We start from the raw sequence: 21,226 nt of genomic DNA, 5'->3' as shown, positions 1-21,226 counted from the left end.
GAGGAGAAGGGTAACGAGCTCAAATAGCAGACAAAGTTCTTTAATTTCAATCAGTATTAAATCTGAATTAATCTTTATTACGCAAACAGATCTTCAGAAGTTAAATTTCACTGTTATTTACAAGAAAATATACAATTCAAGACTAAAATGTTTCACATCCATTAAATTAGTGCACTGCAGACATTTCTATTTGTAGTTCATCCAAGCTCCTGCTTTTACATCCACGATGATCCAGAGGTAGCTTCCTTCTGAACCTATAAGTAGTAATTGAGAAAAATTTTGCACTGTAATTTACTGAAGTATGGAAATATATATTTACATAGAAACACAATGAACAAAATATTTTAAACACATTAGAAATCATAATAAATATGAAGGTCCAGAAATTAAAGGATAATGTTCATAATTTTTCCCCCTACTGTACCTTAAATCAGGAAATGTCCTGTCTTTGTAACTCCTGCTGTTCCCAACCCTTAAATCAGCTTTTCTGAACACAAGCCTATGATCTAGAATCCCTCATTCTGAAATGAAATCTTTAGTCTTTACCTCTCACTTCTCTTCATCCCCTGCTGTGATTTCTTCCTCCCTCTATCATCCCAGCTCACCACACCAGAGTTTCCAAGAGATTAGATATACATTGGGTTTGAGACTGAGTTTATATAATGGCATTTTACTGCTCTTTTAAAAAGACAGCTCTTATATAATCTATTTATGAATGTTTCATTTGGGTGTTAGTCCAGTACATCTGAATTGATTAAATGTATACTGGTAATGACAAGTCTAATTAAATAAGAATCCAATATGTCAGAGATGAACATTAATGGCTGAAAAGGAAACAGAAGGGCTGGAAAAGATAGCTATAAACTTGAAGACTGGGATTATTTCATAGCACCAGTTAAGAACTGGGTTATTTACCACAAACTATTTGTAAACAAGCTATGGCTTTACAGCATAATACCTCATTTTGAACTAGGTTCAAAAGGGGCAGGTGACAGAAGTCCTGAAAAGGCATTAAAAAAAGGCAACAAACAGAGAGCTAGATGTTGGGGGAGGAGGGATGGGGCAAAATGGAAAATTACAACCAGGTCAATAGGAGCAATAAGAGGAAAAAGAGCAGGGGAATGTGCTCAACATCTTAGGATGTCTATACACAAATGCAAGAACATGGGGAATAAATAGGAAGAACTGGAAGTAGCAGTACACAAGATAGATTGACTTAATTGGCATCACTGACCAGTCTTGGTGGGCTAAACCTCATAACTGGAATATTGGTAAAGAAGAGTAGACCTTGTTCAGGAAGGACAGGCAGGGAAAAAAGGGAGAAGGTGTTGTATTATACATCAGAACATATACACTTGTTCTCAAGTCCAGAAGGAGGTCAGATGCAGAGCAGCTGAAAGTTTCTAGGTGAAGATAAGCGGAGGTGAAGGGGAAACAAGAGTGATGTCTTGGTAGGGGTCACTATAGACCACCAAATCAGGCAGAGGTGGTGGATGAGGCATTTCTACAACAAGTAACAGCAATATCCAGATCCAAGACCCCTGGTAATAATGGAGAACTTTAACTACCCAGACATCTGTTACAAAAGTACTAGGGCAAAACACAATACCCAATAAATTCTTGGAATGTATTTGGGACAAGCTGTTTCAGAAGGTGGAGGAAGTAACGAAGGGGACAGGGAGGAATTGGTTGCAAATCTGAAGGCAGAAAACAATCTGGGTGAAAGTGACCATGAAACAACAGATGATATGCTAAGGAAAGGAAGGCGAGAGAACAGCAGAATAAGGACAATGGACATCAAAAAAAAAAACCCAGACAAAAACTTGGAAACTGGCAGGTAAGGTCCCAGGAGAAGAAAACTAAGGAGAAAAGGAATTCAGGAGAGCTGGCAATTTCTCAGAGACAATATTTAAGGCACAACAGCATGATGAGAATAGCTCAATGTGAAGAAAAGAGAGGAAGAACAGTAAGAAGCCAATACGGCACTATCGGGAGCTCTTTAATGACCCGAAAATCCAAAGGGAATTTGACAAAAAGTGGATGCAGATAAATAGCTAAGGACAAGTACCAAATACCACAAGAATGTAGAAACAAAATAAAAAATTAAGGCACAAAATGAATTACATCTAGCAAGGGTCATAAAAGGCATTAGTAAACTAAGGGAATGTGGTCTAAATGAAATTACTATAAGGTGGGTGCACAACTGGTTGAAAGTCCATACTCAGTTATCCATGATTCATTGTCAAACTGGGAGGACATATCTCCTGGCATCCCACAGGAGTCTCTGGAGCTTATTGTTAAGTCATCCAAAACCAGAAAAGGACCTTCGAATGCAAGGTCGAGAATGGTCTGGTGGACCTCTGAGGGAGCCTAGAAGACTGAAATCATGAACATCTTAAACTAATAGCTGATGCCATGATTCGAGCTACCGAGTCCACACCATCCAAACTATCTTGAGGATCAGTTCTGGCAACCAACTTACTTTCTTCCATTATTACAGTGAAGTCTTGCCTGCAGCTCTCTGGTAACCTGTCCTTGAATTTAATGTCTTCCCAAAGCGTGAAGTCATAGTGACTCAAGAGTGCCTGCTGGTTTGCAATCCTAAATTGCAAGGATTAAAGTTTGCGACCGAGCAAGTCCAGTCTTTTTGAATCTTTCCCTTTACATGTTGATGCTTGGGTGCTTCTTCTGGTGCACCACAAAGATCAAAGAGCTGCAGAATCTCTGGTGGGCACTCTGCATCGAAGCTGCATTCCTAACACATTACTAATGCAACAAGTCCAATGCAGTGGAGAGTATGTTTATAAAATCTGCAGATGACACAAAGGGATTGAGACAGCTGGGCCGCAGCTGTGTGCTAACTGGGCCACATGCGGCCCACTGCTTCAAAACCACTGGTCTAGGCTCCCCACATTCACATTTGGGGTCATTAATCAACTTCCACTTGGTCATAGTGTCACCAGGCTTTACTACCCTAGCTCTCACGTGATTTAGGGCAACCAGTTCGAGGTGTCTGGAGGAAGTTGTTCTGAAGGTTCTCTGGAATCACTGGCATTTCTTTCCTTCCACAATGGTATTTTGAAGTAAGGGATTTTCAGAGGCAAATATCTTTCTGGACTTCAGCCTCTTGGATAGTGGAATGTATCCACACAATGTGTGTCTTGGATCTTGCATCTGTTTTAGTGTCTCCTTTTTACTGAAGACATCCCACCTCACTGATGATAGTGCAGTCCCCAAAAGTTTCAAAGTCCCTGTGATGATCCTACAGGATTGACTGAGGTCAGTATCAATTTTGTGTGCATAGACTGAGCATGACCATACTGGTGCACAAAGCTGCAACTGAGTAACACAAGAAGTGACTTGTTGCTTGTAGTGTTTGGGGGTGAACTCCCCATTTTGTACTGGTCAATTTCTAGAGTACACAATTCCCAGAGTTCATTTTCTTTTTCAACTGCTTGATAGGTTCTTTGTACATCCACATTCAGTCTAACATGACTACAGATTATACAATTCAACTTGTCCTGTAAGATTTTTATTTAAGTGTTTACAGCAGTTAAAAACTTGAACCATTTTTTCTATACTTCATTTGGAAGTCTTCAGTTGAGTCTTCATTTCAACTAAGTAAGTTAGGTCTCTCTTTCGTGAAAGTAAACAATATAGATGGCCTTAGTTTGTTTCAACCTCCATTACTAGCTTATATTTACCAAGAAAAACTGAAATATTAATTTGGCTCCAACAACAAGGTACTTTTGTGTTAAGTGCTAAAACTGTGCTTGGCACTGTGCAAACTCTAAGATGCAGCTCCTGTGCTGTGGTGCTTACAATCTCAGTTGTTAAGATGCAAGTTCTATATTTTAAATAAAATCAAAGTTGGCTAACAAAAAATTCATCATTCAATTCTCTTTCAAAAAGTTTGATATACATAGTAGATACAAACACGTCACACCCCTCTAGATTAATATGCACTATGTAAATAGTGTTTAGCCCTTATAGAGTACTTTTTATCCATGTGATTCCTCTCTCCTTTATCTGGACACTGGGAATTCCAGAAAGCAATAACCAAAGTTAGGTATAACAAAATACACATTCAATGGGAAAGATGCTGAACCTCAACCAGAATGCAACAAGCAGGATAAATTTCCCAAAGACAGTATCTGCAGAAATTTGAGTCAGTCAGTCAATAAAGACAAGGCATACAGGGATACCTCACTGGCTGCCCTGCACAGTTCCATTGGGGAGGCACCTCTACTTCTAGCACAACTTATAGGCCTCATGAGAAATTTTAATCAGCAAAAATTAAAAAGTTTGGCTCTGAAATATCTGAAGGCATCTTTCAACCTAACAAAATACAGACTCCTCAGTGGAGTTAACCTTTTGATGGGTAATGATAACAGTAACTGTTGGGATTTCATGTCTATCTGCTTGTGATTAATAGAGTGGACAAGTCTAAAGTGACTAAGATTAGAGGAGATCTATTCTGCAGCATTTATATGGGTTTGTCATCACATACCTTATTGAGTTCTGGGAACAGTTCTTGTATCCCAATATCCAGCAGAACATAAGTCAACTAAAAAACAGAAAAAGTAGCTGTTGTAAAAGGGTCATGGTCAGTTTTTATGACAACCCTTTAAAACAACTATATTGCTCTTCATTTTTAATAATTAAAACAGAATTTGCATTTACCTGGGATACACAAACGATCACTGAAAGCCTTTATGAAACACTGCACCAAGCAGTAAGGTTTCTCATATAATTGTTTTCAGAATTAAAAGTACCTGCTTGTTAAGCACTGGCTGCTGCAGTCCATCAAACAGAAGTCTGATGCCTTCATACTTGGCGTCTTCTCCAATGCATTTGCCTATCAGATCTAGACCAGATACCAAAACACATACCAATCACAAAAAGCCATTACAAATTAGTTATGTCCCATAGAAAAGCATGGCTAGACCAAAATTCAGTTGATCATATCCTCAGCACTTCCAATGGCTCTAAACTTGTATGCTATAACTTTACCTTTCAAATGAATTTGTTTTTATAACCACAAAAGTCAAAAATCTTTCTGAACCCCTTTGATTATTCTATTTTAGCTAAGAATTAGCCACAGTGTCTACTAAATGAATTTAAAGACGTATAAGTAGAAGCCTATGTCTTCGAGTTCTCAATATGAGAAAAATTATTCCTTTGTTACCCAACTCACTGCAGCGATATACGCATCTTTTTACTTGTAGTTTTACTTTCAATGGCATAGAACTAAGTCACTGCCAGATTTTAGGTGAAAAACATACAACCTGAGTTTACTGCTCTAATGCTTTGTGTAATAAAACATAGATTCCTTATCTGTACATGGAGATTCTTTGAGATGTGTGGCCCCATCTGTATTGCACACATGGGTATGCATGCATTCCATGTACCTGAGACCAGAGATTTCTAGGAAGTAGCATCCATTAGTCCATGCCTGTGCAGCTACTCCCCTTCATGCTCCGTACTGAGGGTATAAGGAGAGGTGTTGTGATACATGAAGGAGAGGAGCTCCCTTTTTTGGACACCCAGCCAGCCAGTTAGCTATAAAGTCCCAGAGGGTTAAAAAGTCCCTAGGTAAAGAAAAGGGAGTAGGCACCCGACCAGAAGAGCCAATGGGAAGGCTAGAACTTTTTAAAGGGGGGAGAAAAGTTTTCCCTTTGTCTCTCTGTTGGTCTCTCTGGGCTGGAGACGGGGACAGTTGGAATGCTGTGTAAAGGTTGGACCCAGGTATGAAAATTAATCGTCCATACCTAGAAGAATTCATTGGGACAGGGAATGTTTAGATAGATGCAATTAGGGTTATATTTCTTTTATTTTCTGTAAGGCTTGTGGACTCCTCTGTGCTAACCCCAGATGGTTTTGTTTGCTTGAAACCTTTAAGCTGAACCCCCAAGAAAGCTATTTTGGGTGCTTAATTTTTGGAATTGCTCTCTTAATATCTAGCAAAAGTCAAAGTTCCAGATATATTTTCTTTTTTTGTTTTTAATAAAATTTACCTTTTTAAGAACCTGATCAGTTTTGTGTCTTAAAATATCTGTGCAATTAGCTGGTGGCAACAGCTGGGTTTCCCTTTTGTTTGGTTGCTTCTCAGCTTCCCCAAGGGAGGAGTGGAAAAGCTGAGGGGTTTCAGGGAAAACTTCCCAAGTGAGTTTTTCCAGAATTTGCAAGAGGCTGTTTTTTCACATGGGTAGTGGAAGCATTTACCAAGCCAAGGTCAGAGAAAAGCTGTAACCTTGGGGGTTTAATACAAGCCTGGAGTGGCCAGTATTAATTTTTAAAATCCTTGTGTGCCCCCACCTTCTGCACTCAAAGTGCCAGAGTGGGGAATCAGCCTTGACAGGTGTGGACCAATGTCTCTCCAGTTCTTTCTCTTATTGCAAATCAGATAGGATCCAAAGCAGAAAGGAAGGAGGAAGGGGAGTGGAACACAGCTAGAGACCATACTTTTCGAAGAACCTCAGGCTACAGGTAAGTAACTTTCATTTCTTTGAGCGCTAGTCCGTATGTGCATTCGACATGTGGGCGATTGGTAAGCAGTATTCAAACAGGACAGGTGGTGTGAAGATGCAGTTACTATAGATGTCTAGAATACCGCTGTCCCAACAGCTGCATCTGCAAAATAGGCCTGGACTAAGATGTAACGTATCAGGTAGGAATGGAAGTAGCATTTCTCCAAATGCTTTACAGCAGGCGGCACCAAAGCCAGCATGCTCCAAAAAGAAACTTCATAGGCTCCATGACTGTCTCATTAATAGGGAGGGCCATTCTCCCAGGGGCAGATGGCTGCAGGATATCCAACAATTTATGGATATTCTCCTGCAGGGAGAATGCCCAGGGAAGAAGCCACATATTGCAAAATGTCATGGTAGACCCTAAAGTCCTCAGGCACCAAAGGAGAGGAAGAGCCAGGCACCGCTGAATCATCTTGAGGATGAAGAAGAGGCAGTTAACTGCACCAGGGCAGATCCCATTTTTGGACTGGTGGGCCTCAATGGGACAACTCTGGAGGCTTCACAATGGAAAGGCTCACTGGTGCCTGAACCTGTGGGAAGTCAACATCCCCCACCACAGACATGCCTAGTGATCTCGCTTTGGAGTGAGATGAGTGCGACCACCATGACGAAGGAGCCTCCCACAAACTCTATGGAGGCCACTGGGCATAATGAGAGGACATTAGTGGCTAGTAGGTGCTAGGACACAAGTGCCAATCCCAGTACCCACGATGCTCCATGAATGGTTCCCAATGTGGGCTACATGATAGAGAATGGAAGGAGGAAAATCCCAACCTTGATACCAAGTCGTCTCGAGTTTCCAGGGATAAAAATAGAGCCAGCCCTGAGGATGTGATCTACTAATCTGATTCATCTGTCTCTCAAAACCAGGGAGGGACTGGCACTGATGGTAGAAACTGTACCGCCAACACCAAGTACCCCTTTGTTGTTTCTGGTGCTCAGAGTGGCATCAGCCCTGAAGTCAGCAGCAGTACTGATATATCTGACGATGCCAAAGTGGACGGTGATGAGTGCTATCACGGTAACATCGGTGGTGCAAGATGGTGCATGTAACCTGGAGGGTTTTGATTGGTCTTATGCGACCTTTTCCTCAGTGTACTTGATGGGGAGCAGCTCTTCTCCAGGGGGGACTTACTGATGCCAGCATGACCATGTGGAATTCTGATTTGCAAATAAAGATATTCAACTGACATAGGTTGAGAATAGGTCTCCATTCTCCTTTTTTCTTGGGAGCTATGAAATATAGGGAGTAGAACCCTTTGTCTTGATGTTGAAGTGCAACTCATTCTAACAGAGTGTCTACCTCCCAAGAAAGGATTTCCTTAGAGAGTAGTCCCTGAGGAGGGACCAGGAAGAGAAACTTGATAATGTAGCCAGAGTGGATGATCTCTAATACCCACTTGCACTCCAGCTGTGGGCGAAAGGGGCCAGGTGGCAGTTTGGAGCCGGGAGGTAAGTAGGAAATTACATCAACAAGGGTACGCGGTTCTCAAGCATCCTGTCAAAAGTAACTCCTGGTTGGTGGGTGAGATAGAGCAGCTGCAGCTGAGGTAGAGGAAGTGAAGAGCTGGATCTTTGTACTCTCTGCTCTTTCCATGGCAGTTTGTAAGGGAACTGGCGGTAGAATAGCTGAGGGAGAGTTCTTGGCTTATACACCTCCACCCCGCTATAACGCGACCCGATATAACACAGGTTCGCATATGGCGCAGCAGCAGTGGGGCTCCAGCGGTGCTTTAAAGGTTCCAGGGCTCTGGCTGCTGCAGGGAGCCCTGGGCCCTTTAAATCACCGCCAGAGCCCTGCTGCCACTACCCCAGGGCTGCGGCAGCGGGGCTCAGCTGGCAATGTAAAGGGCCTGCGGTTCCGGCTGTTCTGGGGAGCCCCGGGCCCTTTAAATCACTGCTGGAGCCCTGCTGCCGCTACACTGGGCTCTTTAAATCACCGTTGCAGCCCTGCCACCGCTACCCCAGTATAACGGTGTTTCACATATAATGCGGTAGGGATTTTTGGCTCCCCACGACCGCGCTATATCGGGGTAGAGGTGTACTCCTGTTTGTGGTATTTCCTCTTTGGAGCTGGGATATAAATACCCAAAGGGTGGAGGATTGTCCTGGAGTCTTTTAGCAAGTAAAGACTTGTTAGTCTTTTCATTGAAGAGATCAGACTCAAAAGGCAAGTCTTCAATACTATTCTGGACATCCTTGGGGAACCTCCAGAAGTGGAGCCAAGATTCACACACCTCAACTATTGCTGCAGCTATAGCTCTAGATATGGTATCAGTTTCATGAGGGCTTGGAATTGAGCCATGTACTCCTGAGGGAGTTTGTCTTTGAGCTCCAAGAATTTGGAGTAATTTGTGAAATCTATTTTGCTAACAGGGTCTGGTAGTTAGCAATTCAAATACCTTCCTCCCTAGAAGGTCAAGAGGTTTAGCACCTTTCTCTGCAGGGGGTGCCTTGGTGTCTTCTAGCCTGGATTTCACTGTAGCAACAGAGAAAAAAATGTAGCTACTATTAGAGAGTTGGGATCAGGGTGAGTAAACAGAAACTGCACCTTTAGCAGGTATAAAATATCTCCTTTCAGACCCTTTTGGGGAGAGGGGGAGGGGGGCGAATAGGAAACAAGAGTATGCCAAACTGCCTTGGATGATTCCATAATGGCCTCGTTCATTGGGAGAGCCATCCAGCTTGGGCCAGAGGGCTGCAAGATATCCAAGAGCCAATGCTGCAAAACATGGATTGCTTCAAGAGGAATCTGGCACTTAACTACCACCCTCTGCAAGACCTTTTGGTATTGCTTCTAATCATCAAGCAGAGATGGTGAATATGGGACAACTGCCTCATCAGGTGAGGAGGATGAAATACCTATTAGTACCTGTGGATCTGGATTGATTTCCTCCTCTGCATACTCGAAAAGAGCCAACTGGTGTCAGCTAGGAGGAGAGGGTGCAGTAGGATTCATGTTCAGATCTGAAGTACTTGGAAAGAGATCCCGTGGTGCCTAATAGGGCCAATATGAAGAGTCAACAAGCTGGGGGAGACTGCAAAGCATTGGGTCCCATCAGTCCCCTAGGTTGTCATATCCAGGTGGAGAATGGGTCCAAGACTCCTAGAGTCTGTGTCCAAGCTAGCCTCCCTATGTCAGGAACATCAGATTCTGATGACGAGAAGGTAGGTTCTGGTTCCACAAGTGATACCGGTGGATGAATGTGCCAACTTGTGAATGGGAGTATCCACTTCTCTTCAAAGGGGTTTCTTCCTCTGGTGTCAAGATGTCCCTCAGGAGGGCTAGACTCAAAAGGACACGAGATTGAGGGTAAGGTAGGGTGAAAATATCCTCTGGAGAGGTATAGGTTTCAGTTCATCTCAGGGCATGAGGTGTCCGAGTGATCAGGACTGACTGCTCCAGTGCATCCAATGTTACGGTAGTCAACGGATCCTTCTGGGAGCAAGTTACTACTGCAGAGTACCCAGTTGCTGTCAGTAGGTGCTGATCTTTTGTATAGCTGTAGCCACAGTTGGTACCAATAGATCCTTTCTCCTAAATACCTTACCCTCGTGGCTGAAAGGTTTAGGTGGACCTAAGTCTTTAGGACCCACGCATTAGGACTCACTTGACTGGACAGAGTCTGGGAAGGATCCTTTTTTGTAGGAGCATATCTGTCTTTGAGTTTATGAGAGTGCCCGTTACTCGCGTGAGAGGCCCAAGGCATTGAATCCTTGGGCTTACCAGCTCTGGCATCTGCTCCTGAACTCTTGCTTGGAGGAGAACCACTCTTAGACTGAGGCTAATGAACCAAGGGATCAGCTTGGCCTGGATCCTACTGGGTCTCATGGCCTTTTCCAAGGGGTACTTCCTCAGTCAAAATTCTCATGCCACATGAGTCTGGAGAGAGAGAAGGAGGGTCAGAGGCTGTAGTTGGCAGAAACGTGAGCCTCCCCAAGGCAGTAAAGGGAGCAATGGTGTTCATTGTTGACTGAGAACAAGCAGGATCAGAAGACTGTTCCTTAAACCTCAGGATTCTGGGCACAGTACTTCTCCCCAGGAAGATGATCCCTGAGGCAGGGGAAACTAAACTATACTAACTAAACTATAAACACACTAAGAATACTAAAACTATATACAAGTATATGTCCAGGTTTTTGAGTGACGATGCAATCATAGCTTTGGACACAGAGGATTCCAACTCAGGCCATGCACCTGTGTAAGAAGGAACTGGCATCAGTTTGCACCACCCCATATATCCTTGATATGGAGCACAAGGGGAACAAGGATTCAGGCGCAGACCAATGAATTCTACTTGCTAGAAATCTCCACTATCAGGCATATGGAGCTCATGCATACCCATATGCTGAACACAGAGAGACCAGCACTCAGAGAAAAGATGGTTACTCACCTTTGTAACTGTTCTTCGAGATGTGTTGCTCAGATCCATTCCAATTAGGTGTGCGCGCGCTGCGTGCACGTCCGTCGGAAGATTTTCTACCCTAGCAACACCCGGTGGGTCGGCTGGGCGCCCCCTGGTGTGGCGCCGCTATGGCACTGAATATATACCCCTGCCGACCCGTCCGCTCCTCAGTTCCTTCTTGCCGGCTACTCCGAAAGTGGGGAAGGAGGGCGGGTTTTGGAATGGATATGAGCAACACATCTCGAAGAACAGCAGTTACGAAGGTGAGTAACCATCTTTTCTTCTTCGAGTGCTCGCTCATATCCATTCCAATTAGATGAATCCCAAGCCTTACCTAGGCGGTGAGGTCGGAGTGAGAAACTGCAGAATGCAAAACCGCTAAGCTGAAGGCTGCATCGTCTCTGGATTGTTGCACCAGGGCATAATGGGAAGTAAAAGTGTGTACTGAAGACCACGTAGCTGCTCGACATACTTCCTGAATAGGTACTTGAGCTAAGAAGGTGGCCGACGAGGCCTGGGCCCTGGTAGAATGTGCGGTAATATGACCCGGAGAGGTACGAGATAGCTCGTAGCAAGTGCGGATGCACGCAGTTACCCAGGACGAAATCTTCTGAGAAGAGATGGGCTGACCTTTCATCCGGTCCGCCACTGCAACAAAGAGTTGGGGCGTTTTGTGGAAGGGCCTCATACGGTCAATATAGAAGGCGAGCACCCTACAGACGTCGAGCGAATGTAACTGCTGCTCCCTACGAGATGTATGCGGTTTGGGAAAGAAGGCCGGTAGGAATATGTCCTGGTTGAGATGAAAGGCCGAGACTACTTTAGGGAGGAACGCCTGATGTGGGCGTAGCTGTACCTTGTCCTTGTGGAACACCGTGTATGGTGGGTCCACCATGAGAGCCCGAAGCTCAGAGACTCTCCTAGCCGATGTAATGGCTACAAGGAAGGCTGTTTTCCATGATAAATGTAGGAGTGAGCACGTTGCCAATGACTCGAACGGGGGGAGCGTAAGTCTCGTCAGAACTAAACTGAGGTCCCAGGAAGGGGCGGGGCGTCATACTAGGGGGTATAGATGCTCCAGGCCTTTGAGGAACCTCGAGACCATAGGGTGGGAGAAGACAGAGTAAGTACCTTCTCCGGGGTGGAAAGTAGAAATAGCTGCCAAGTGCACTCGCAGAGATGAGATAGCGAGGCCTTCTTGTTTTAGATACCAGAGGTAGTCCAAAATAGTAGGGATAGGAACCTCCGCAGGTGCAACATTCTGCGTGTGACACCAGCAAGAAAACCGTTTCCACTTGGTTAAGTAAGTAGACCGCGTAGAAGGTTTCCTGCTATCCAGGAGTATCTCTTGCACCAGGGCAGAGCAGCGTAATTCCGATTGGGTTAACCATGCAGGAGCCACGCTGTTAGATGGAGGGATTGCAGGTCTCGGTGGAGAAGCCTGCTGTGGTCCTGCATTATCAGATCCTGATGAAGGGGTAGAGGGATTGAGTTGGCTATTGAGTGGTCCAGCAACGTGGTGTACCAGTGTTGTCGGGGCCACGCAGGGGCGATCAGGATCAGTCGAGCCCTGTCCCTGCGAAGCTTTACAAGAACCCTGTGCACCATCGGGAAAGGTGGAAAGGCGTAAAGCAAGTGGTTCGCCCAAGAGATTAGGAAGGCGTCCGATACTGAGCCCGGGGCGAGACCCTGGAAGGAGCAAAACCTCTGACACTTCCTGTTGTTGTGGGAAGCAAATAGGTCTATATGGGGAAAGCCCCACTTCTGGAAGATGGAATGTACCATGTCTGGCGGAGTGACCACTCGTGGGAGAGAGAGGATCTGCTGAGATGGTCTGCCAGAGTGTTCCAGACCCCTGGGAGGAAGGACGCTACAAGGTCTATAGAGTGGGCTATACAGAATTCCCACAGTTGGATCGCCTCCTGACAACGGGGGGAGGATCGAGTCCCTCCCTGTTTGTTTATGTAGTGCATTGCTGTTGTGTTGTCCGTGAGTACTAGAATACAACAGCCCTGCAGATGATGTTGGAACGTCTGGCATGCGAGGCGAACTGCTCTCAGCTCCCGGACGTTTATGTGCAACGCTAGCTCTTGAGATGACCAGAGGCCTTGCGTGAGACGATGGCCTAGGTATGCCCCCCAGCTGAGAGACGACGCGTCCATCGTTAGGGATACTGAGGGCTGTCTCAGTTGGAACGGCATCCCTGCACACACCAGGGAAGATGTTAGCCACCAGTTGAGGGAGCCTAAGACGCTCTGAGGAACGGTGACGATCATGTCTATGGGGTCCCTGCCCAGGCGGTAAACTGAGGCGAGCCAGGTTTGAAGGGGACGCAGGCGTAGTTTGGCGTGCTTGGTTACGAAAGCGCACGCGGCCATGTGACCAAGAAAGCTGAGGAAGGTGCAGGCCGAGGTCATCGGAAAAGTTTGGAGGCTTTCTATGACCGAAACTAGTGCCCGAAACCGGGGTAGTGGAAGGCAGGCTGTTGCAAGTGTGGAGTCTAGAATGGCCCCGATGAACTCTATTCTTTGAATGGGCACTAGAGTAGACTTCTCTAGATTGATCATCAGGCCCAACTGTTCGAATAGGTCTGTGATGATAGCAACATGCCTGGTGACTTGAACCTTGGAGGTCCCGCAAATAAGCCAGTCGTCTAGGTAAGGAAAGACGTGTATATGCCGACGATGGAGGAAGGCGGCCACTACAGCCATGCACTTCGTAAACGCGCGGGGCAGTAGAGAGGCCAAATGGGAGGACTGCAAATTGAAAACGTTGCTTGTGCACCATAAACCGTAGGTACCGTCTGTGCGGAGGGTAAATGGTGATGTGAAAGTATGCGTCCTTCATGTCGAGAGCAGCGTACCAGTCTCCGGGATCCAAGGATGGGATGATGGTCCCCAGGGACACCATGCAGAACTTCAACTTCTTCAGAAAGACATTGAGACTGCGTAGGTCCAGGATGGGTCGGAGACCCCCATTCGCCTTGGGGATTAGGAAATATCGGGAGTAAAATCCCTTGCTCCTGAACTCCTCTGGCACCTCCTCTATAGCTCCGATGGAGAGGAGCGTACAAACCTCTTGCCAGAGGAATTGCTCGTGAGAGGGGTCCCTGAAGAGGGAGGGTGGGAGGGAGGGGGCGAAATAAATTGGAGGTGGTATCCAAATTCCACCGTGCGTAGGACCCAACGATCTGAGGTTAATTGGGCCCACCCAGGGAGGAAGGAGGAAAGGCGGTTGGAAAACTGAAGAGGATCCTGGGGAAGGACCGGTGCTCTGCTCTCGGGCGCACCTTCAAAATTTCGGTTTTGGTCCCTCTGATGGTTTGGTGGGACCGTTATTCTTGCCCCTTTGGGAACCCGATTGCCATCTGTGGTTCCCGCAACCACGCCTCCTGCTAAAGTCCTGTCGTAGCCTGGGCAGGAGGTAAGGGCGTTGAGGCTGGGTACAGAAGGACCTCCGTTGGGTTTGTGGAGTATGCATCCTGAGGGAACGCATGATGATGCGACTGTCTTTGAGACTCTGGAGTCTAGGGTCCGTTTTCTGAGAGAAAAGGCCCTGTCCATCAAACGGAAGGTCCTGAATAGTGTGTTGCAGTTCAGGAGGTAGGCCTGATATCTGCAACCACGATATTCTCCGCATTGTAATCCCCAAGGCCACGGTTCTGGCCGCCGAATCAGCAGCGTCGAGTGAGGCCTGCAGAGAAGTCCGTGCCACTTTCTTCCCTTCCTCCAGAAGGGCTTGGAATTCCGGGCGGGAGTCCTGTGGGGCCAGTTCAACGAACTTACCCACCAATTGCCAGGTATTATAATTATACCTGCTGAGCAGGGCCTGTTGGTTAGCCACCCACAGTTGGAGGCCTCCGGCGGAGTAAACTTTACGCCCCAATAGATCCATCCTTCTAGCCTCCCGCGATTCCCGGGCAGGGGCTTGCTGGCCATGGCGCTCTCTCTCATTCACAGATTGAATGACCAGAGAGCATGGAGGAGGATGGGTATATAAGTATTCATACCCTTTAGAGGGTTCCATGTACTTCCTTTCCACGCCTCTGGCCGTGGGAGGGATAGACGCCAGGGATTGCCAAATGGTGTCCGCTTTGGCCTGGATGGAATGGATAAATGGCAGAGCCACGCGAGTTGGGGCATCCGCCGACAGTATGTCTATGACCGGGTCTTCCACCTCCAGGACCTCCTCTACCTGAAGGTTGATGTTTAAGGCGACTCGCCGGAGAAGGTCCTGGTGGGCTCTGAGGTCGATCAGGGGCAGGCCCGATGTAGAAGTACCGGCTACTGCCTCGTCTGGCGAAGAGGAGGACGACAGACCCGGCACGGTTGGCTCATTTAGTGACTCCTGTTCCGGAGGAGCATCAGGGTCCGGGAACACCTGAGGATCCGGCGCAAGAGCCGAGTCATCCGTACCCACTGGAGGAGGGCGGCTAACAGTGGCCTCTGGTGCCCGATGTTTTGACGGGGCGGAACAAGATGGAACCGTGGGTTCGCCTTGGGCCTGGTGATATGCCCAAGGTGTCCAGAAGGACCACTGAGGCGCTTGTTCCGTGCCCTGAGGCTCCTGGAGGACACGGCTCTGCGTTTCTGAATCTCCATATGCGGCGCTATCAGCGTGCGAAGACTCAGATGGGTGCCGTGATGGCCATGGCGGAGCAGAGTGCACATGAGGAGGAGCCCTGTGCGTAGGGTACCGTACGTCATGCCTCACAGGAGAGCGGTACCGGGAGTCGTACCGGTGCCGAGAAGTTGACCGGGACCTGTGACCGGCGCGGTGCCAGGAGATCGACCGGGATCGTGAAGCTCTACGGTGGGAGTGACTGCGGTGTGAACGGTGCCGGGAGCTGGACCACCGTCTGGAGTATCGGTCCGGAGAGCAGGATCTTGAACGGTACCGCGAGTACGACCGGTGCCGAGAAGGAGATCAGGTTCAGGACCAGTGGCAAGATCGGGAGCGCTGGCGAGACCTCGATCTCAAGTGGTGCCTGCCTGCAGCGTTGATGGAAGGTGGCCTGACTAGGGCAGGCTTCCCTGCTGATGCAATAACCTGCACCAGCGGTGCCGGGGATTGGGGCAGGGTGGGCTCCGTTAGGGCAATGAGTTCCCTCGCCGTCGAAAAGGTCTCTGGTGTGGTGGGAACAATAAGCTTGACCTCGGCGTGTGCCGGGGAGCTGTCATGCACCGGACTCGACGGCTCTTGCCTGGCCGGAATCAACGGGGCCGAGATTGCTGGTGCCATGGCAGTTGTTGGTGCCGGGCGACTCGGTTTCAGTCTGCTGCTCAGACTGTGGTGTAGATATTGGAGCCGCAGGAGCTTTGACCTTTTTGGCACGCGGGGAGAGGGAGCGGTGCCGGGCTGGTTTCTGGGCCGGTGATGGCTGGTGCCGGGGCATCTTGGCAGTGCCGGTGCTCTCCGGTGCCGACGAGGCACTTCCCCCCGGCGCGGACTGTGCGGCACTCAGTGCCGAAGACGGAGGAGTGAGGGCTGCCTCCATTAGGAGCTGCTTAAGACGAAAGTCCCGCTTCTTTTTTGTCCGCGGCTTGAAGGACTTGCAAATCCGGCACTTATCTGTAAGATGGGATTCCCCCAGGCACTTTAGGCACGAATCGTGGGAGTCTCCCGTTGGCATCAGCCGCCGGCAGGCCGAGCACAGTTTGAAGCCCGGTGAACCAGGCATGGGCCTGGGCACCGGGAGAGGGGAAGGGGCTAATCCCCAACCCTATGAACTATATACACTAACTAGGTTTACAGAAGGTTATTAAAAGTGTTAACTACAACTATAAAACTATATACACAATAGTACTAGAACAAGTGAATAGCTAGGGAAGTGGAGATCAGCTAAGCCGCACTCCACTGTTCCAACGACCGAGACAGGCGGTAAGAAGGAACCGAGGAGCAGACGGGTCGGCAGGGGTATATATTCGGTGCCATAGCGGCGCCACACCAGGGGGCGCCCAGCCGACCCACCAGGTGTTGCTAGGGTAGAAAATCTTCCGACGAACGTGCACGCAGCGTGCGTACACCTAATTGGAATGGATATGAGCAAGCACTCGAAGAAGAACTTAAAATTACACTTGCAATGAATTATTATTCGATGACCTCTAATCACAGGATTTTTTTCCTAATTTATATAGGGAAAGTACAGCTGACATGAGATTCTTTTTCAGGTTTTCACTGCAGCCCTGCTTTTTACCCAGTTTTCAGCTGGGCCGAATGATACACAAAGAAGTGGAGATCAGTGTCAGACTTCCAGGTGGTTCAGATCCCACACTCCTCCTGACCTGCACGGTGTCATTATTTAACCATTACACCAAAGGCCTAGGGTTGCAAGTAACCCTCGTTAAAACGATGAACGTTTGAAAATGAAAGTCTCATTAAGCAGCAGCATTTTAGCCAACTCTTTAAAATCTCAGCCAGATAACTACTTTATGGATTGGAAAGTTAGCATGCATATTATATTTGGGCTAGGTGCCTGACTGAAGGATTAAAAAGCTCATATAGGTCATATAAATGTGGAACCTGGAATGTATCTCATCATTTCTTCAAAAGTCTGCTTTGCTCGTTTCTGTTTATCTTGAAGAGAGCGAGGTTCAGTATTCTCACAAAACACAGCATCTGTAACAACCAAAAGAACAAAAATGGCATTTAGGAGTTGGCTTTCAGTAAAGTCATACATTGTGTATGTGACTAAAAACTGATGATATGCTTTTGAATGATATCTTCAGAATTAGATTTCTCTTTTCCACATGATCTTAACTGGAAGTAAGTTCTAACCATGCCAGTTAATAGCCTGATGTCTTTTGGTCTTCTTGTTCTACTCATATCCAGAAATACCCTATCTATCTATTTGGAATACAGTATAGTGTTTTCCCAACTCATTCCTTGTGTTAAGCCATTTTAAAAGAGCATCACAATGCTGCAGCAGCACACAGTTCTGGCTAAATTCCACTGTAGGTTAATTATATGCTGCTTAACTATAATTCCCCTGTACTTATAATTGTATAAGGATATTCTTCATATTATATCAAACAGCCCTGCAGTACTGATGGGGCCTATTGCAATGGTCATAATTACTACAGAGGACTACAAATATTTACAGCATTCACAAGCAGCTACCACTTTTGGTTTCAGTCATTCAAAGCTTCCTCGCTTTAATTTTCATTCATTCACGATACCTCTTTGGGAGCTGTAATTTTCATAACTGGCCTTCACCCAAGTTATTTTCCTAAATATGCCAAGTTTGTTCAGTCTATAGTCAATTGGTACTTGTTAGCTAGCAACTGTGGGCTTCATTTTCTCTGCCTTCCCTCCACTCTTATAATAAACGGGAAACAATTAAGAAAACCTAGCATTTATTCTCCAAAAAAAGATTAAGAAACAACACACACTTTAGGAATTTCCTACACTCAATATATCTACTGCATCTCTAGCTTCACCATGTTGATCATCAGTCTTTTAGTCTTCTTTTCCTTGCTCACTATAAGCGTTAGTGGATTATTGTTCACAATACATACTTAATTCTATAATAAAATATCAAGAATGTGCAACAAAACCAAATTAACACTGTGCAGAAACTGACTTTTGGAATCTCTTGACTCATTTATGTTGTGTAAGTGTTCTTTTTCATATGTTGCATTATATAGTTTGCAAAGCACTTTGGATTGCTCACAAAAAAGGTACTCAAGTCTAAAACTAAAGTCATCAATATCTTATTAATAGTACCACTGCAGTTTAAACATGTACAAGCAGCCCATGATAAAATAAGTATTTGCATGACTTTTCACTAACCTCTCAGGAGTGTTATCAGTGATACCAAGCGGTGCTCCTGAAATAGCTGTTCTAATTTGTACTGTAGATAGTAGTCTGTGTACATCTCCAATGTGTTTTTGAAGAGAATTCTTCCCCCCATCAAGAGGTGATGCAGCCAGTCAGGAACATGGAAAACAACTCTACCTGCAAAGTTGTTATTACACATATTAAAAAGGCTCCCATCATCGTGGTACCTTGCTTTATTTCTTAAAAAGTGTGCAAATTGATATTTCCAAAAAAGGGAGAGCTAACTTCATGCAACCTGACCCCATTCCCTCTACCCTATAGCAGATCCTTTAGCTTTTAAATCTTTTTGTGTTACATTTACTACAAAAATACCAAGTGTTGGTATTATTTATTTAAATTAGAGTGGCCACAGAAAGACATGGCCTGCACCTCAAGCAGCTTACACTCTAAATACAAAAACAAAGCGTGTGGGGGAGGAGGAGAAAGGGATTCAACATGCAAGCAGAGTGATCAGAGTGATACTGCTACATTTGTGACACCCTAATAGTAGGAACTTTAAAAACAGGATAGCGTCTCTAACTGGCATCTTCCTTGTTATAACAAACTGTAAACCAGGGGTCGGCAACCTCTGGCACGCGGCTCGCCAGGGTAAGCACCCTGACAGGCTGGACCAGTTTGTTTACCTGCTGCGTTGGCAGGTTCGGCCAACCGCGGCTCCCACTGGCCGCGGTTCGCTGTCCCAGTGCAATGACGGCAGTGGGAAGCTGCAGCCAGCACCTGCTGATGCAGTAGGTAAACAAACTGGCCGGCCTGCCAGAGTGCTTACCCTGGCGAGCCGCGTGCCAGAGGTTGCTGGCCCCTGCTATGAACTTTAGACAAACTTTTCAAACAGCATATTAATCACCCTGAACTTTTGCACCTCTGTTATTCTTCATACCGAGTACAAAGAGAAATAATTTCTTACCAACATACATTAAGTAGTCATAGACTCCTTCTACTGTTATCATCTCTATAAAGTAGTTCTGATTTTGTCTTCTCTCTGTATTCTCAGAGCGGTTTGCATTGTTCTTGAACAGATCATTGAAAAGCTAAAATAGAAACATTACATCTTGAAAAACAAACAAAACTAGAATAAAAACCAGGGGTAGGCAACCTATGGCACGTGTGTCGAAGGTGGCACATGAGCTGATTTTCAGTGGCAGTCAAGCTGCCCGGGTCCTGGCCACTGGTCCGGGGTCTCTGCATTTTAATTTAATTTTAAATGAAGTTCCTTAAACATTTTAAAAACCTTATTTACTTTACATATAACAATAGGTTAGTTATATATTATAGACTATTAAAAGAGACCTTCTAAAAACGTTAAAATGTATTACTGTCACGCAAAACTTTAAATTAGAGTGAATAAATGAAGACTCAGCACACCACTTGTGAAAGGTTGCCGACCCCTCGTAAAAAACAATCAGTACTACTAAGTTCAGAGTGGTCAAGATTTTCAATGGAAAAGAATTTGAACTGTTTTTCAGTGGAAAAATTAATTTCAACAAGGCAATTTTTAAGAGAAGATGTTTGTTTTCCAAAGAAAATTTCAATATTTTGTTGACTGTTGTAATAGGGTATACTGGCCCTTTAGGAGTACAGGGGGCAAGAAGACTCCATTCCTGGGAGATGGAACAAACAAAGGCCCAGGAAATGGCCTGGTAATGGAGCAGAGGAAGCAGTCCTCGGAAATTAGGAGTTCTCCTGGGGTTTCCCCACCATCCACTGTTCCTTTACGGGCCTGAGGCTGTGCTCCCCTGTCTTCCAGCCAATCGGGAGGAGCTCTTTGGAGGAGGGCAGTATATATTCTCCATCAGAACTGAGAGACACTGGCAAGAGAAGGAAGCCAAAGCCAGAAAGCTAAACTCTAGGGAAAGCTATGAAAAGTGACCCTCTGAAGAGCAGGCTGTAGCAAATGAAGAGCTCTGCATGGACAGCAGAAGAGCCAGAGATAAGTGTGAACCTTTGGATTATAGTGATGGACTTTTTTTGGTGGGTCTGTTTGTGGTCATTAAACCAGCCCAAAGTGGAGGACAGTAGGACTTCTAAAAACGGCTGCGGGGAGTCTGTAAAGGGCCCCAACAAGGGAGAACAGAGGAAGGCTGCTGCAAAGGGCACGGTGGCTACAAGAGATCACTCATTAAGCAGCAGCCCTGTTACAAATGCCTCCAAACCAATACATTCCAGCTAAAAAATAAAATATTTCAATTCAAAACGAGCACTGCAGCCATTTATGGGAATTGTATTTTGATTGCTTTATGCTCTCTCTCCCCCCTCTGGTCTGGGTTCACTGGAAAAACTACACTTCTCTTTTGTGGCCTAAGAGAGTCTCAGACAACTTTAAACAATTGTTTTGGATGTTTTAAACTAACCCCTTTCAAATGAATCACTAGAAATAGCAGGGACCACATGTATAAGAGTGCCTTAAGACAAAATTCAACTTTAGTCTTTGGAGAATTACTTGAAGAGTGA

General features: G+C 46.0%; 1 protein-coding gene across 4 annotated transcripts in view; it reads right to left on the bottom strand.

The window, feature by feature from the left end:
* Positions 1-56: 56 nt before the first annotated feature.
* SNX14 (sorting nexin 14) overlaps positions 57-21,226 on the bottom strand; it is an 86,585-nt gene continuing 65,415 nt past the window's right edge. For 3 of the 4 annotated variants that reach the window (XM_050950095.1, XM_050950096.1, XM_050950097.1), the window contains 6 exons: positions 19,683-19,806; positions 18,731-18,895; positions 17,462-17,557; positions 4,776-4,867; positions 4,511-4,567; positions 57-254 (listed from right to left, as the gene is read on the bottom strand). In XM_050950095.1, the coding sequence (XP_050806052.1) occupies positions 216-254; positions 4,511-4,567; positions 4,776-4,867; positions 17,462-17,557; positions 18,731-18,895; positions 19,683-19,806 (573 nt within the window). In that variant the 3' untranslated portion in view covers positions 57-215. Of the gene's footprint in view, positions 255-4,510; positions 4,568-4,775; positions 4,868-17,461; positions 17,558-18,730; positions 18,896-19,682; positions 19,807-21,226 lie in introns of those variants that run through there. The other variant, XM_050950098.1, reaches the window with a different exon arrangement.

This window comes from Gopherus flavomarginatus, chromosome 4 (genome assembly GCF_025201925.1).
Source record: "Gopherus flavomarginatus isolate rGopFla2 chromosome 4, rGopFla2.mat.asm, whole genome shotgun sequence".
Lineage (NCBI taxonomy): Eukaryota > Metazoa > Chordata > Testudines > Testudinidae > Gopherus > Gopherus flavomarginatus.
This window is presented reverse-complemented; position numbering and strand designations above follow the sequence as displayed.